At 47.3% G+C, this 17,595-nt stretch overlaps 1 protein-coding gene across 2 annotated transcripts in view; it reads left to right on the top strand.

The window, feature by feature from the left end:
• The window catches only part of GFRA4 (GDNF family receptor alpha 4), a 138,474-nt gene that overhangs the window by 71,884 nt on the left and 48,995 nt on the right, over positions 1–17,595 (top strand). Inside the window, exon 2 of one of the 2 annotated variants that reach the window (XM_083571564.1) lies at positions 13,140–13,415. In XM_083571564.1, coding sequence (XP_083427690.1) covers positions 13,140–13,415 — 276 coding nt within the window. Of the gene's footprint in view, positions 1–13,136; positions 13,416–17,595 lie in introns of both variants that reach the window. The other variant, XM_083571563.1, reaches the window with a different exon arrangement.

Genomic DNA, 17,595 nt, shown 5'->3' with positions numbered 1-17,595 from the left:
ATGTGCCCTGGGACCTTAGAGTAAAGGTCAGGTAATGAATAAAGACGTAATAAAAACAGCAGTAATAGAACTTTTACAACATGGCGGAGGGGCCCTTTTAGCTGGGTGGGAATGTTACCACATTCATGGGCTTAGCCAAAGGGGGGCTGGGGGGCAAAAAGTATTACAAAGCAAGAGAAACACTTAACAAAAATGAGATTCTCCCCCCCCAGCAAAAGCCTACCCCCAAGGTGTATTTTTCCCCCATATTAAAGGAAATTTCCAGGATCTTCCAAAAAGAAGCTTAACAACTTTTTGTTCGAACTCCCCCCAAATAAACTCAACAACTTTGAGTCATCCAATCTCTGCTTAAAAACTTACAAGGAGGGAGAGTCTGTCACCTTCCAAAGGGAGTCTGTTCCACTGCCAAACAGCTCTTACTGTCAGAAAGTTCATCCTGATGTTTAGTCAGAATCTCCTTCCTTGCAACTTGAAGCCACTGGTTCGTGTGCTACCCTCCAGAACAGGAGAAAAGAAGCTTGTTTCTTCTTCCATGCGACAGCCCTTGAGATATTTGAATATGGCTCTCATATCTCCTCTCAGACTTGGTTTCCAGACCCTTGATCATCTTGGTTGCCCTCCTCAGCACACGTTCCAGCTTGCAACATCCTTCTTAAATTGTGGTGCCCAGAACTGGACACAGTATTCCTGGTCAGGTCTGACCAAGGCAGAATAGAGTGGTACTATTATTTCCCCTGATCTGGACACTGTGCTTCTAGTGTTCTTCTCATAGCATAATATACTCCTTTATGCTTCTCCTAGCCTAAAGTTAGAAGTTCTTCCAAAGGCTCCTTTGTCAAATTTCTCCTCTGAACCTGGAGTTCTGAATTAACCTCTCATCTTTTTTTCTAAAATGGATCTGAGATATCAGTGATTCTCCATTGGTCCATGTTCAGGGCTTTGTAAAACAAAAAAAGGAGCTTGAGTCTGTTTTGTTTCACTTGTGCCTTTCCTCCCCATCTCCTTCCCCAGTGCACACAGGAACGTGGATAAAACCTTGCGAAGAAGCAATCTTCTTCTCCTCACAAAAACCCTGTGAGGCAGGTTATGCTGAGAGTGTGAGACCAGGCCAGGGTCATCCACTAAGCTCACCAGATGAGAGAGAAGCTGAACCCTGGCCTCCCCGGAGGACCTAGTCTAACACTCCAGTCACTGAATAAGACTGTCTCTCAGATTCTCCATACCACTATTGCAATCCTCTAGTAACCGAGCTCATTAGAAAGTAGGCTGCTCATTTCTCCATCGCAGGAAGCTGGGAAACCATTATCAAAGGCAGGAGCTTTCTAATTAAAAACGGAAGGGGAAAATGACGAGTCAGTGCAAAGGACAACATTCAAAGAAAGAAAGAAAGAAAGAAAGAAAGAAAGAAAGAAAGAAAGAAAGAAAGAAAGAGGGAGGGAGGGAGGGAGGGAGGGAGGGAGGGAGGGAGGAAGGAAGGAAGGAAGGAAGGAAGGAAGGAAGGAAGGAAGGAAGGAAGGAAGGAAGGAAGGAAGGCTGTTCTCCTCCACCATCCCAGTCCAGGGGTGCCAACTTGAATAAAATATGAGGGGTAGGTAACACTGATCTAGGTCTTTCGATGGAACCCCTCATATGGGATTTTGTATATAAATTTTCCTTCGGCTCTTTTTGCTGGCGCATGTAGGACCAGAATGGATAGTTGGCCCCGGTGAAAATTTGACGTTTTCTCCCCTTATGGCTTTGATCTATGGGCTACCAATAAAACGAGGCGGCATTTTAAGCTGCATTCTAACTTATATTTTAATCAACTGTTTGTTTGGTTTTGGTTGTTTTTTTCTTTTGTTTTTAATGTTTTTGAAAGTGGGATGAGTGCCGCAACCCCATAGTCGCCTTTGACTGGACTTAACTGTCCAGGGGTCCTTTGCCTTACCTATAGGCACAGTCCAAGTTTATTGTCAACAGCTCACAGGGTTCGTCAGAGAGGAGTCTTCCTTGGCCCTACCTAGAAGCTCCAGGAATTGAACCCGGGCAGCTGGACCATAAAGAAGGCTGATCGCCGAAGAATTGACGCTTTTGAATTATGGTGCTGGAGGAGACTCTTGAGAGTCCCATGGACTGCAAGAAGATCAAACCTCTCCATTCTGAAGGAAATCAGCCCTGAGTGCTCACTGGAAGGACAGATCCTGAAGCTGAGGCTCCAAGACTTTGGCCCCCTCATGAGAAGAGAAGACTTCCTGGAAAAGACCCTGATGTTGGGAAAGATGGAGGGCACAAGGAGAAGGGGACGACAGAGGATGAGATGGTGGGACAGTGTTCTCGAAGCTACCAGCATGAGTTTGACCAAACTGTGGGAGGCAGTGGAAGACAGGAGTGCCTGGCGTGCTCTGGTCCAGGGGGTCACAAAGAGTCGGACACGACTAAATGACTAAAAAACATCTTTCAGTCCTTCCTTTAAAATAAAGGCTTCCCCACTCAGAGGCGCCTTGATGGAGAAACTTCACCTGTTCTGTTTCTACCTGCCATACCACTTTGGTCTTCTAGGTGTGAACCTAGAGGCACAACCATACCAGGGATGGTTCCAACCAGTAAAAATCCTATCAATTGCTTTTATTTGAGGGGAGATATCCCCCCCCCATCCAAATAAAAGGAAGGGCATTTGGAACACTGCAGTTCGTGTTGCCTGAAGCATTTAATTCCAACATAAATATAAAACATCAGCATGCAGGGTGGTAAATATCAGCCCTGCTGCTCTCCCTGCCAAAGCAAAGCTCTTGGCTGGAGGGCACCATTAGTGGGTTTCATTTGTCAATACATCTCCAACCTCAGACTCTCAGCCTTTCATGCTTTCTTTATATCTGCAGCCCGGTGCCTACAAACATATCCACTGAGCTCCCTTTCCAAAGATCAGAGGCAGCATCTTAGTTAAGCCTGACCCCTGCCACACACAAGGGTGGTCTTTGAGCCTCAGCCCACCTGTAGGGCAAGTGGAGGGACCCCAGCAGAAATCTGAGATCGACTGCAGCCGTTTCCAAATGTTCTTCCTCTGGGCAACCCTTTCAGAGGCTGGATGCTCTGTCTGAGAAATGCTTCAGGATTGTGGAGGGTTCTCGAGCATGATCTGGGGTGCCTGGTTGGTTCACCTGGAGAACCTGGTTTGCAGGAACATAGGAATGCAATAAGAGCATGCTGGATCAAGCCAGTGGCCCATCAAGCCCAGCATACTGTTCTCACAGTGGCCTGTCATCTAGAATCATAGAGTTGCAAGGGACGCCAAGGGCCATCTAGTCCAACCCCCTGCAATGCAGGAATCTCGGCTAAAGCATCCATGACAGATGGCCATCCAACTTCTGCTTAAAAACCACCAAGGAAGGAAAGTCCACCACGTTTCATGGGAGATGGTTCCACTGTCAAACGGCTCTCATTATCAGAAAGTTCTTCCTGATGTTTAGTTGGAATCTCATTTCTTGCAACTTGAAGCCATTGGTTTGAGTCCTACCTTCCAGAGCAGGAGAAAGCAAGCTTGTTCCCTCTCCCTTGTGACAGCCTTTGAGATATTTGAAGATGGTTCTCATATCTCCTCTAAATATCCTCTTTTCCAGGCTAAACATACCCAACTTCCTCAACCCTTCCTCATTAAGCTTAGCTTCCAGACCCTTGATCTGTAGAGTTGGAAGGGACCCCAAGGATCATCAAGTCCAGCCCCCTGCAATGCAGGAATATCAGCTCAAGCATCCAGGACAGATGACCATTCAACCTCTGCTCAAAAACCTCCAAGGAAGGAGAGGCCACCACCTTCCGATGTTGAACAGTTCTTACCGTCAGAAAGTTATTCCTGGTGTTTAGCTGGAATCTCCTTTCTTGTAACTTGAATTGGTCCAGATCCGACCCTCCAGAGCAGGAGAAAATAAGTTTGCTCCATCTTCCATGCAACAGCCCTTGAGATATTTGAAGATGGCTCTCATATCTCCTCTCAGTGCCCTCTTTTCCACACTAAACATACCCAACTCCCTCAACCGTTCCTCATAAGGCTTTGTTTCCAGACCCTTGATCATCTCAGTCACCCTCCTCTGCACACATTCCAGCTTGTCAGCATCCTTCATAAATTGTGGTGCCCAGAATTGGACACAGTATTCCAAGTGTGGTCTAACCAAGGCAGAATAGAGTGGAACTATGACTTCCCTTGATCTGGACACTAGACTTCTGTTGATGCAGAATAGAATGGCATTTTTTGCTGCCACATCACCCTGTTGACTCATGTTGAGCTTGTGGTCCACTAAGACCCCTAGATCCTTTTCACACGTACTGCTGGCAAGGCGGGTGTCTCCTATCTGATGTTTGTGCATCTGGTTCTTCCTGCCTAAGTTCAAAACCTGACATTTGTCCCTACTGAAATTCATTTTGTTAGTTTGGGCCCAGCTCTCCAATCCATCTTGAATCCTGATTCTGTCTTCTGCAGCACACCTGTGAAAAGCCCCCAAGCAGGGTCTGTGCACAGGAGCTCTCTCCCCACCTGTAGTTTCCCAACTTCTGAGAGTCACATGCCAATGGTGGGTGGGGTCAGAGGCAAATGTGGGTGGAGCATGAAATGCAAATTGTAGTCCTATGCCCACTCATGCAACCCTCTCTGTCCTCCATCTGGAGAAGCAAGAGTTGTTCTCTGAGTTCACCACCACATTTCCAGCAGGGCAGAAACACTCAAGGAGGGTGTAAAGAAGGGTCTGTGGCCTGGGGAGAGTTTTGAGGGCCAACTAGAATGATTTGGAGGGCCACATTCAGTGGCTGAGCCTGGGATTCCTTACCCCTGGGGTATCTGAATGACTTTGGCAATTGTACATGTGTGTGTTTTTTTGTAATATTTATGCGATTCTGCAGATCCTATAATTATCCTGCACTTTGGCTTTGTATCTCGATGTGAGCTGCTTTTGTGTTCCTTATTTATTTTACTTAGGAACACTGTTTAAAAATATTTATCGTTGCCTAATAATTACGTCGCTTAAAATGTGGAATTATGATCATTAGACGTTGCAATGTGCAATTTGTATTGTATTTCGTATACCTACCTAGAGAGCTATTATTATTTTTTTGTTGGGATAGGTAAACTGCTTAGAGCAGGTGTGGGGAGCTGGTGGCACCCCAGATGTTGCTGCACTACAACTCCCATCATTCCTGACTATTCGTCATGCTGGTTGGGGCTGGTAGGAGTTGGAGTGCAATTTCCCCTGGAGGATCTAAGGCTCTCCTTCCGCTGGCTAAGAAGTTTCTGTTGAAATATGAAGCAGTATATAAATGACATTCATGGAAATCATAGGACTGTAGAGTTGGAAGGGACCCTGAGGGTCATCTAGCCCAACCCCCTACAATGCAGGAATCTCAACAAAAACATGCATGACAGATGGCCATCCAACCTCTTCTTAAAACCCTCCAAGGAAAGAGAGTCCACCAACTCTTGTGGGAGTTTGTTCCATTGTCAGACACCTCTTACAGTCACAAAGTTTTTCCTGATGTTTAGTCGGCATCTCCTTTCTTGAAACTTGAAGCCATGGGTTTGAGTCCTGCCCACCAGAGCAGGAGAAAACAAGCTTGCTCCATATTTGGTGAAATTGTTTTTTAAAAAGAAGTGTTGGGTCCTACCCTCTGGAACAGGAGAAACTTCATCTTCCATGTGACAGCCGTTAAGATATTTGAAGACAGCTACAGTAGCAGGCCTTGACGCTTCAAATTTCAGTTGAGGCCCATGTGATGCCAAAATTCAGTTCTTGTCCCTGCCTCTCACCTTCCATTCTACAGCATAGTTGCAGCACCCTCTGTGGAACCCCAGAGGCACTGTGTCATGCGACCCGCCCTGTGGAACGGCCTCCCACCAGATGTCAAAGAGAAAGACAACTACCAGACTTTTAGACGACGTCTGAAGGCAGCCCTGTTTAGGGAAGCTTTTAATGTTTGACAGACTACTGTGGAACCTCAGGTTGCAGACGCTTCAGGTTACAGACTCCGCTAACCCAGAAATAGTACCTGGGGTTAAGAACTTTGCCCCAGGATGAGAACAGAAATCGCGTGGCAGCGGTGTGGAGGCAGTGGGAAACCCCATTAGCTAAAGTGGTACTTCAGGTTAAGAACAGTTTCAGGTTAAGAACGGACCTCCAGGACGAATTAAGTTCTTAACCTGAGGTACCACTGTATTGTATTTTAATAGTTTGTTGGAAGCCGCCTGGAGTGGCTGGGGAAACCCAGCCAGATGGGTGGGGTATAAATAATAAATTATTATTATTATAACCAGTCACCAGCATCCGCCTCTAGAAGCTATCATATCTCTTCTCAGTCTACTCTTTTCCAGATTAAACATACCCAGCTCCTTCAATCTTTCCTCATAAGGCTTGGTTTCCAGACCCTTGTTCATCTCAGTCATTCTCCTCTGTTCACGCTCCAGCTTGTCAACACCTTCCTTAAATTGTGGTGCCCAGAACTTAACACAGTATTCCGGATGTGCTCTGACCATGGCAGAATAGAGTGGTATTATTACTTCCCTTGATCTGGACACTAGACATCTGTAGATGCAGCCTAGGTTTTCCCAGTAGTGATGTATGGAAGTGAGAGCTGGACCATAAAGAAGGCTGATCACTGATGCTTTTGAATTATGGTGCTGGAGGAGACTCTTGAGAGTCCCATGGACTGCAAGAAGATCACACCTCTCCATTTTTAAGGAAATGAGCCCTAAGTGCTCACTGGAAGGACAGATCCTGAAGCTGAGGCTTCAATACTTTGGCCACCTCACAAGAAGAGAATACTCCCTGGAAAAGATCCTGATGTTAGGAAAGATGGAGGGCACAAGGAGAAGGGAATGACAGAGAACAAGATCGTTGGTCAGTGTTCTCGAAGCTACGAACATGAGTTTGACCAAACTGCGGGAGGCAGTGGGAGACAGGAGTGCCTGGCATGCTCTGGTTCATGGGGTCACGAAGAGTCGGACACAACTAAACGACTAAACAACAACAGAATAGTATTGGGGAGGGGGTTGGGGTTTTTTTGCTACTGCATCAACGTGTTGACTCATGTTCAGCTTGTGGCCTACAAAGACCCCTAGATCCTTTCCGCGTGTACTGCTAGTAAGCCATATTGGTGCAGCTGGTTCTTCCCGCCTAAGTGCAGAACCTGACATTTGCCCTTCTTGAAATTCATTTTGTTAGCTTGTGCCCAGCTCTCCAATCTGCTAAGGTCTTATTGAATCCTGATTCTGTCTTCTGCGGCATTAGCTACCCCTCCCAGTTTGGTGTCATCTGCAAATTGGATGAGCATCCCCTCAAATCCTTCATCCAAGTCATTAATAAAGATGTTGGACAACAACGGGCCCAGGACAGAACCCTATGGCACTCCGCTTGTCAGTCTTTTTTCCAGGATGATGAGGAACCATTAATGGATACTCTTTGAGCATTCCCTCAATTTCTCAATCCAAGTCATAAAGCCAATATATCAATGAATCAAATAAATAAATAGCGCTTCTGTATCAAGCTGATTGTCTCAGACCATCTGGTCCATATAGCCTATCAGGCTGGCTTTGGCTGGCAGTGGTTCTGCCAAGCGGTGACTGTGGTGAGTTTGTTTCCTGAGCTCTTAAATCCAAGATCAGGGAAAGAAAGCTCTGTCCATTTCAAGTCTCTTAGGTTTTCATCCGTCCAATCTTAAATTCAGTTCTTTACCTTTCTACAGCGACCTGCAAATTATTCAGCATTCAAGCACAAATTTCTCCTAATGAACACATTTTTGCACGCAGCTTTTTGGCGACACGCACATTTTCCCTGGCAACTTCTCCTAATACGATGCATTTCCGTGTGTCATTTTCACAAACATCTATTCAGTTTTATGTGCACTTTTACCCAACGCATGCATTTTTGAAAACGTTGGTTGGCTTCAGAACTGCATTACAAAAACTGGATAAGTGTGAATTTCAAAGGAGGGCTGTGTTTCATTTCTGAAAGTGCAAATTTGATCTGTTTGGCTTCAAATGCCAGCTGAGTTGAATTTCTCTTCTTTCCCTTTCCAAGATCCTTTGCCCATTGCAGGAGAAGACTGGAAGCTGAAAGCAAGCCGTCTTGCAGTGCGGTTTGCTCACAGCACCTGATCACAACAGACCCAGCCTCGCAAGCTCCCCCAGGCCACAGTTTAAAAGCCACCGCTCTGCTACATTGCAAACAAATAAGACGCCACTCGGTTTAATTTAAAGTCAGTTATTTATTAAACATGAAACAGAAATGTGCACTCCTGGGAGGATATATGTCAACTGAATGGTCACTTCTTTCCCTCTGAACACAGCTGGAAGAAGTGGAGTTGCTCAGAACAATATTTAGTGCATAAATAAAGCAGATTTTATTTTATCATTCATGCTGCTTCCCCATCACCGCACCTGCAAAGGTGCTGTTTTTATTCCAGATTTTCAGGAAAATAATAATAATGTTTTGCATTTGTATGGTTTGGATGTATTGTTATTGTTATTATTAATGTGGTCTAAACCACTGAGCCTCTTGTGCTTGCTGATCAGAAGGTCAGCGGTTCAAATCCCCACAATGGGGTGAGCTCCCGTTGCTCTGTCCCAGCTCCTGCCAACCTAGCAGTTCGAAAGCACACCGGTACAAGTAGATAAATAGGTAACACTGTGGCAGGAAGGTAAATGGTGTTTCCGTGTGCTCTGGTTTCCGTCACAGTGTTCCGTTGTGCCAGAAGCAGTTAAGTCATGCTGGGCACATTACCTGGAAAGCTGTCTGTGGACAAATGGCGGTTCCCTCGGCCTGAAAGCGATAAGAGAGCTGGGACAGAGCAATGGGAGCTCACCCTGTCACAGGGATTCGAACTGCCAACTTTCTGATTGGTAAGCCCAAGAGGCTCAGTGGTTTAGACCACAGCGCCACCCGCGTCCCTAGGACCTCCATACACCCTGCCCAGGCTTGCACCCCAGGGAGGTCACTTTGGTGGTGGTAAGGCAGTGGTTTGACTTCACCCCCAGACGTGCATTCCATTGCGTCTTGAGACAGATGGATGCCCAGTTCCCAGCAGCTGTGGAGGAGTCAAGGAACTGCAGATTCCACAAACAAGCACACACAAACCCACACCAAAATTATGCTGCCATTTTTAGGGAACTAATCTGAGTCTAATCCCTGCAGCCCAAGGCAGGGAACCCAATACCTAAAACATGCAGCACACACAATCCCACTTTGTAGCCTCCACTGATGAGGGTATCATTACTTCCTTGGGGCAACCTGGTTTAGCATCCAGCTGTCCCAATATTTAAGAGGATTTCCCCCCCTAATCTTTGTAACCGTCATGTGCTGGTGGTGGAGAGGAACAGTTGATGTGCACTGCCTTTCTGAAAGCCTTCAGAGATTTTGAAATCTCTGGTGGAGAAGGTGCGACTGAGCAGTAGGACATCTTCTTTGCATGCAGAAGATCCCAGGTTCATTCCCTGCACCCAGGACACCCCTGTTCTGCCTTCTTCCAGGTCCAAAAGGACCTGCACGTTGGCAGAGGCACAGCTAGCTGCTCTGACACCTGGAGCGGCGCACATTCTGTGCACCCAGGGGTGGGGTTAGCCACCCACAGGCTAGCTGCATAGCTTCGTTCATCTCACAATGGACTCAACCATACCTCAAGGAGCGTCTCCACCCCCATCGTTCTGCCCGGACGCTGAGATCCAGCGCCAAGGGCCTTCAGGCAGTTCCCTCATTGCGAGAAGCAAAGCTACAGGGAACCAGGCAGAGGGCCTTCTCGGTGGTGACGCCCGCCCTGTGGAACGCCCTCCCACCAGATTTCAAAGAGATAAACAACTACCTGACATTCAGAAGACATCTGAAGGCAGCCCTGTTCAGGGAAGTTTTTAATGTGTGACATTTTAGTGTATTTTTGGTCTTTGTTGGAAGCCGCCCAGAGTGGCTGTGGAAACCCAGCCAGATGGGCGGGGTACAAATAAATTATTATTATTATTATTATTATTATTATTATTATTATTATTATTATTATTCAGAAAGGCCTCAGGAGGACCAATGGAGGAATCCTACACAACCACACACTCCTGCTTCTCTGCAAAGGTGGCAGAACCCCAGCAAAAGCACTGGGCAGTGGGAAGGTCATGGAATGGCTCAAGCAGACTGACCAGAGACATCCCTAAAGAGCAGGAAATAGAAGCAAGAGCAGCCCAAGAGCAGCCCTGCACAGAATGAGGGCCTTTGATTGCCTCCCTCTGCGCTCCTCCAAGCTGCAGAACCATTTCCCCAACTAGACCTTCTTTCCTTTCGGATCACACCCTCCCTCTCCCTGTGTGTGAAGCGTAAACTCTTCCCAGGCATTCCTCCCCTCTTCCTGAGCTTGGATATCTCCTCTCCTTCCACACAGCCCAAGCTCAGAACTTTGCAGATGCTAGATGATTTTAATAGGAGATTTTAATGGAGTTGCAGGGCGAGCGTCCCAGGGGGGTGGGGAGGCGATGTCACCCCCCCCCTCAGGGATGACATCTGGGGCAAGCTGCACCCACCACATCCCCTTCCTCCACCAGTGCACATTGGTGATCGCACATCAATTGGACGTGCCTAAAATGACACTTGCTTTTCGACCACGCTTCATTTTCCTTGAGAGCTGCATTGCAAAATCCATCGGTGTGCAACTTTCAAAGGACAAGTGTCTCCCAATTTGCGTCTTGTTTCAGCAAGGGTGAGCTAAGCAGGCCAGCATGGAAATGTGAGCCGAATGGGTGTCTCTTAGTGGGCAGCCGGTAGGTTCTACTTTGCAGAATGATGATTCGTATTCTGCTCGTACCTGCAGGACAGTTTGACAAGTGCACATTCTGCAATGATTGCCTTCTTGGATCAGATCAAGGTCCATCTAGGTCAGCGTTCTGTATTCAGCTTTGAAATATTTCCCGAATACACTATCACTTATCCCCGGCTTCTAACTGCTTGTCAATCTCAGGAACATCTTTTACCATCTTTGTTAGCTTCACCTGTGTTGCTGTGCCAGGCATTTATCGGCTGGGTCCTGAGCAAACCCTGGAGCTTCTTCACGTCCAAACGTCAACCATGCTCACAATTTTTAAATTAATTTGTGGGATTTACACATTAAGAATCCCCACTTGTTGCGGGAGGTTATTGGACAATTACCTTTAAAAAAATTGGTTTTTCAAATTAAAAGTTTACAGCAATATATCAAACATAAATCATAAAAACAAGATTCCAAGGAATCTCCTGGACTTCCATCCTCCCCTTTGTGGGTCCTATTATTAATCATTTCCTCCCGCATCTTTTATGATTAGCCAAATCTTTTACATCTCCATTGTGTCCAGAATTCACCCTTAAACTACAAGTGATATTCCAATCCTACTAACGATTTCAACTGTTTACAATGGTTATAAATTTCCCCCATTCCTTATTAAAATTTTGGTCTTCCTGATTTCTGTTTCTTCCGGTCATTTTAACCATTTCAGCATAGTCCATCAACTTCACCTGCCATTCTTCTCTGGTAGGAACAATTACCTTAATATACCTGAAGGAGCATCTCCACCCCCAGTATTCAGCTCAGAGGGCCTTTTGGCAGTTCCCTCATTGCGAGAGGTGAAGTTACAGGGAACCAGGGAGAGGGTTTTCTCAGCAGGCATGCCCGCCCTGTGGAACGCCTTCCCAGCAGATGTCAAGCAGCTATGTGATGTTTAAAAGAAATCTGAAGTCATCCCTGTTCAGGGAAGTTCTTAGTGTCTGAGGTTATATTGTGTTTTTACTATTTTGTGTTGGGAGTCCCTCAGAGTGCCTTGGGCAACCCAGTCAGTTGGGCAGCATACAGATAAGTTGTTGTTGATAATGTTGTTGTTGAAAGTTCTTCTTCATGAAACACATGAACTATGAAACTCCCTGCCACAGGAGGAAGTGATGACCACGAAACTAGATGGCTCTAAAGGAGGATTAGGCAAATTCATGGAGGAGAGAGTTATTGGTGACCACTAGCCCAGCTGACTACGCTCTGCCTCCACAGCTGGAAGCACCAATGCTTCTGAATAGAATAGAATAGAATAGAATAGAATAGAATAGAATAGAATAGAATAGAATTTATTATTTATACCCCGCCCATCTGGCTGGGTTTCTCCAGCCACTCTGGGCAGCTTCCAACAGAGTATTAAAATACAGTGGTCTGTTAAACATTAAAAACTACCCTAAAGAGGGCTGCCTTCAGATGTCTTCTAAAAGTCTGGTAGTTGTTTATCTCTTTGACATCTGGTGGGAGGGCGTTCCACAGGGCAGGTGCCACCACCGAGAAGGCCCTCTGCCTGGTTCCCTGTAACCTCACATCTCGCAGGGAGGGAACCGCCAGAAGGCCCTCGGCGCTGGACCTCAGTGTCCAGGCTGAACGATGGGGGTGGAGACGCTCCTTCAGGTATACTGGACCGAGGCCGTATAGGACTTTAAAGGTCAGCACCAACACTTTGAATTGTGCTCAGAAACGTACTGGGATAACACTTGTTGGAAACTGGGGGGTGGGGGTGGTGTTAGAATTCCTGCTCCATGATTGCAGTCATGGGATTGTTGTCTTTCACATGATGGTGTATGTTTTGACTCCACAGAGTGGGAAGTGACGAAGGCAGGATGTTTGTGTTACTGTGTTCCGTGAAGTGGGACTATTGTCCTTTGTTCCTTTTCTCTTTTGCTGTCTGATGCTAGAGAGAGAGGGAGCCATGTTGCAGTGCTCCGTGTGTGTTTATATGTAAATAAAGTAGATTAGCCAAAATGCTGAGTTGCTGAGGTCTGTCATGCAAGCTGCGAAGACTCTGCGGATCCCTAAGTGTGCCGATGTCTGTTGGCATCAGTCGCTGTGATGTTCGGGCTGAAGAAAGCTTTTGAAGCTCCCAAAGGATCTACCAGGATGGAGAGAACATGTGTCTCTACCCGGGTCCTACTCGAGTGTAGGACGAGCTTCTGACAGGGGGTTGCTCCTGGGGTCACATCCTGCTTGTGGGTTTCCCCACAGGCCTCTGGTTGGCCTCCGTGAGAACTGGATGCTGGGATCGATGGGCCATTGCAGGCCTGACCCTGCAATCTATTCTTATGTTCTTACCTCTCTAAGACAGGTCCAGTTTGGGAACGTTCTCATCCTGCTCTCTTGTTCTCCTCCAGAAGGGATGACCGATGTGGTCAGCTCGGCCCGGGACTGCCTGCAGGCTGGCGAATCCTGCACCAATGACCCCAGCTGCAGCTCCAAATTCCGGACCCTCCGGCAATGCATCGCTGGCAACGGCGCCAACAAGCTGGGTCCGGACGCTAAGAGCCAGTGTCAGAACACAGTGACAGCCCTTCTGTCCAGCCAGCTCTACGGCTGCAAGTGCAAACGGGGCATGAAGAAGGAGAAGCACTGTCTCAGCGTCTACTGGAGCATCCACCACACCTTGATGGAAGGTGAGTCGGCGGGGCTCCACAATGTAGCAGGGAGCTAGAGGAAGGAGCAGGCCGTTTGGGGGCAAAGGAGGGTGGGGAGAACTCCCATCTGGGGGGAAAACAGTAAAGACCTGATGACGAGAACACAGCAGAGGTTATCTTTTCTGAGAATCCTCTGGAAAAATAATCTCTCAAAGGACCTGTTGATGGCATTTTACCATTGTACTATTGAGAGTGTATTAACTTATGGACTGTGTGTGTGGTATGGGAACTGCACGGTCAGGGGAAAAACAATGCTGTCCAGGGTTGTAAAGACTGCGGAGAGAATAATTGGGTGCACTCTTCCCACCTTGGATCAAATCTATGCTTCCAGGTGCCATAAGAAAGCTGCAGAGATAGCGCAGGATAGTGCGCACCCCGGAAATGATCTCTTTCAGCTTCTGCCTTCTGGAAGAAGGTACAGGGTTATAAAGACTAGGACTAGCCGCCTGAGAAACAGTTTCTATCCAAATGCGATTTTGGTTTTAAACGGTGTAAAATAGTCTCTAGGGATGCAGGTGGCGCTTTGGGTTAAACCACAGAGCCTCGGACTTGCTGATCAGAAGGTCGGTGGTTCAAATCCCTGCCACAGGGTGAGCTCCCATTGCTCGGTCCCTGCTCCTGCCAACCTAGCAGTTCAAAAGCACATTGAAGTGCAAGTAGATAAATAGGTACCGCTCCAGCGGGAAGGTAAACGGCGTTTCCGTGCGCTGCTCTGGTTCGCCAGAAGTGGCTTAGTCATGCTGGCCACATGACCCAGAAGCTGTACGCCGGCTCCCTCGGACAATAAAGCGAGATGAGCGCCGCAACCCCAGAGTCGGCCACGACTGGACTTAATGGTCAGGGGTCCCTTTACCTTTAAAGTAGTCTCTATGGGAGTATACTGTATTTAATTATGGGGTATAAGAGTTTTTAGGGGGTCAACCAGGCTGGGCTAGCTGGGATAGCAGGCTTGTTGGTTTCTGAATGTCTGATGTAGATTTTTCAATTTCATTGTTCTGTATGGGACAATGACAATAAAGATTATCGTATCGTATCATAAGTGCTGGAGGCAAATGGCGGCCTTTCTTTCTGGCTTCCTCGGAGGAGCAGACATCAGCAAGGAAACCTCACCCAGAATTAATGGGGCTGAGGCAACCAAGACACCTTCCAGGCCAATGGTTTTCAACCAGTGCTGGGGCACCCTGGGGTGCCTTGAGAATGATGGTCAGTGGTGCCATGGCCAACATTGGCCTCTGTCCCTCTTTCCTTCCCTCCTTTCCTCTGATGCCCTCTCACCTCTCTGCCTCCCAAATGCTTGCAAAGCTATTTGTTGCAGTAGCCCTGGCTACAAGCTCCACAGGTGAATGGTGCCTGTGGGAGGCACCTCGGAGACCAGGGGCGGCAGCAGCTGCTGCCCGGAGGACTCCCAAGGAGAGGAGAGAGGAGAGGAGGCTGAGGTTACACTCCACAAGGGAGCATGTTTGAAAAAGCGTGCTGCCAGTTCCGCAGGCAAGGGGTGATCTAACCAGGCTCTTGCAGGGGTGCTGCAGAAAGAATGTAGTTGGTTGAGGGAGCAGTGGACTCAAAAAGGTTGAAAACCTCTATCCTAGGTACATAAGAGGGCATCAATTTCTGTACTGCCCTGTTTGCGTGCAGCTGCGGTTCATCTTCTGCCAAAAATGACATCATTCATATCACTGTCTGCCGTGGCAACATTACATGACTAAGAATAGTTATACAGTGGTACCTCTGGTTGCAAATGGGATCCGTTCCGGAGCCCCGTTCGCAACATGAGCAGAACGCAACCCGCGTCTCCGCATGTGCGGGTCACGATTCACCGCTTCTGCACATGCGCATGACATCATTTTGAGCGTCTGCGCATGCGCGAGCGGCGAAACCCGGAAGTAACCCTTTCCGGTACTTCCGGGTCGCCGGGGGACACAACCTGAAAAGATGTAACCTGAACCGAATGTAAAAAGAGGTATGACTGTATGCTTTAATTCTGCAAGAGTTTAATTGCTTTTCAATGATTGTTATATGTTTTCAGCTTTCTGTATTCTATCTGTGTTGCTTTAATTTGTGTACACTACCTTGAATCGGCCCAATCTGGGGAAAAGGCAGGGTGTAAATAAATACAATAGCAATTGTCATTATGCATCCATCCCAAGGAAGACAAATGGCCCGTAGCTTAATTCTTTATTGAGAAAGCACAAACTTATGGTAGTTCCTGATGCCCAATAAACATGCTTCGGGTGGGCAAGCAGTTGGCTCCACGCTCCGGGTTTGCGCTCAGAGCTGGACTATTGTAGCAATGCACACTCCTGCATGGGAGCTGATTCTGTGCTTGCCTTTTCAAATACCTCCTGGTCCTGGGAGACATTTGGGGCTGGGGCAGAGTGGATGCTGCCACCCCCTTCCCTTCGGGCACTGCCCCTCCCTGCAGCTCCTGGTCCTCCCCACATCCTGCACCTCCTCCTCCACCCCCAACTGCTCATACTGCTCCCCATCTTCCAGCTCTGACACCAGCCTCGTGGGAGGTGCAAAACTCCATAAATTGTAAAACCCCCCTTCCCCTGGATCACTCTCCAGCCCTGATAACTTCTCCAACCACTTGTCTGAGCCCTGCCAGTCCCGGGCATTACGTAATTTAAATACTGCACATTACGTACATGGCATAATTTCGTCACCGTTTTCCTTATTCCGCCCCGCTCACTTCAGCGCAAAGGAAACGCAGTGCAAATGGATGGGGGGCAATTTGATCAATTGCACAATGTTTGCAGACTGAAAGCAACAGCCAGCGGAGAATACCGATTGTGTTCCCTGGATTGATTTCCGTTGTGGACATGGGACAAGTAAGCAAACATTGGCCTTTTCCACTCTCGTTTCCATACAAACACTCTGACATCCTTAACCCCTCCATTGGCTTGAAGCAGACCAAACACCATTTTTGAAATCTGTTTATTAACTAGATTCTTATCCTGCTTTTCAGGCAGTTAAGCATTTTTCAGAAAGAGGGAGAGGAAAGGGTCATAGCTCAGTTGTAGAGCACCCACATTGCATCTGCGGAGTTCAAAATTAAATCCCCAATGGAATTTCCAGCTAGGGTTCAAAGTGAACTCAGCAAGAAACTCTGGAAAGGCACCAACAGTGATTGCAGGTTATATTCTGCTAGATGGGCCAAGCAACTAAAAAACAACCTATTTTAATAATAATAATAATAATAATAATAATAATAATAATAATAATAAATTATTTATACCCTAAAAATTTTACAACCGTAATTTAAAACACAGGAAGTTGAAACCACAGTAGAATAGCATGAAACAAATTAAAGCTCATGTAAACTTTCTAAATATCTGGGTAGGCTTGCCTGTATGCTGTCAGATTGCAGCCCCTGATAAAACCTACTTCCTCGTAGTTAGCTCCTCATTGCCTTGGCGACACAGGAAAGCACCAATTACATGCAGGGCCCAGATCATGTGGCCGTACCCCGTCACGGCAACAGCAGCCCCAGCGGAGGTGCTACTTTGGTGTGAGAAGTGGGCTGCGCAATTGATGTTCCATCCATTACCGAGGCGCTTTGGATCCTGACCAAAGGGAGCCGTTTCCCCCTGATCTCACTTCCGTCCCGACTCTGCTGCCCTCAACAGAGAGTTTGTCACCATTGATCTCCTCTGCGTTTGAAGTGTCAAATAACAAATTAAACAAGCACACAGGCTAATTAAACGCATGCTATTAAACAAGAGGCTGCTCTTGGCATTTATTCAGACATTTATTCCCCTTCTGGCTCCCTCCCAGCTCTCCATGATATCTCCCTTCCGTGTCACTTTGCCACTGAGCAAAGAGGCCCTCGCGGATGTCCTTCTCTACGAGTGGAGGGGTGGAAGGTCGCGATCCTGGCAGCAGGGCCCTGTCACCTACACGCCTCCCAGAGTCCAGAAGAGGAGATCTGCCCAGTGTGTGGACTCTAGGGACAGACGGATCTGCTCCTCTCTATTCCTTGTTTTTCCTATCTTCAGTTCAGTTTGCAAATTCCTTTTCAAGCTCCCCGTGAAAATCCATCAGCAATTTTTAATGCTATTTTGCCTAGTGTACTTGGAGTCCTTTTTGCGAGTAGTTTCCCCCCTATATAATAAGAACATAAGAAGAGCCTGCTGCATCAAGCCAATGGCCCACCAGG

The sequence above is a fragment of the Podarcis filfolensis genome, assembly GCF_964270895.1.
Source record: "Podarcis filfolensis genome assembly, chromosome: 9".
Classification (NCBI taxonomy): domain Eukaryota; kingdom Metazoa; phylum Chordata; class Lepidosauria; order Squamata; family Lacertidae; genus Podarcis; species Podarcis filfolensis.
The sequence above is the reverse complement of the archived record's forward strand: the minus strand, read 5'-3'. Positions and strand labels throughout refer to the sequence as shown.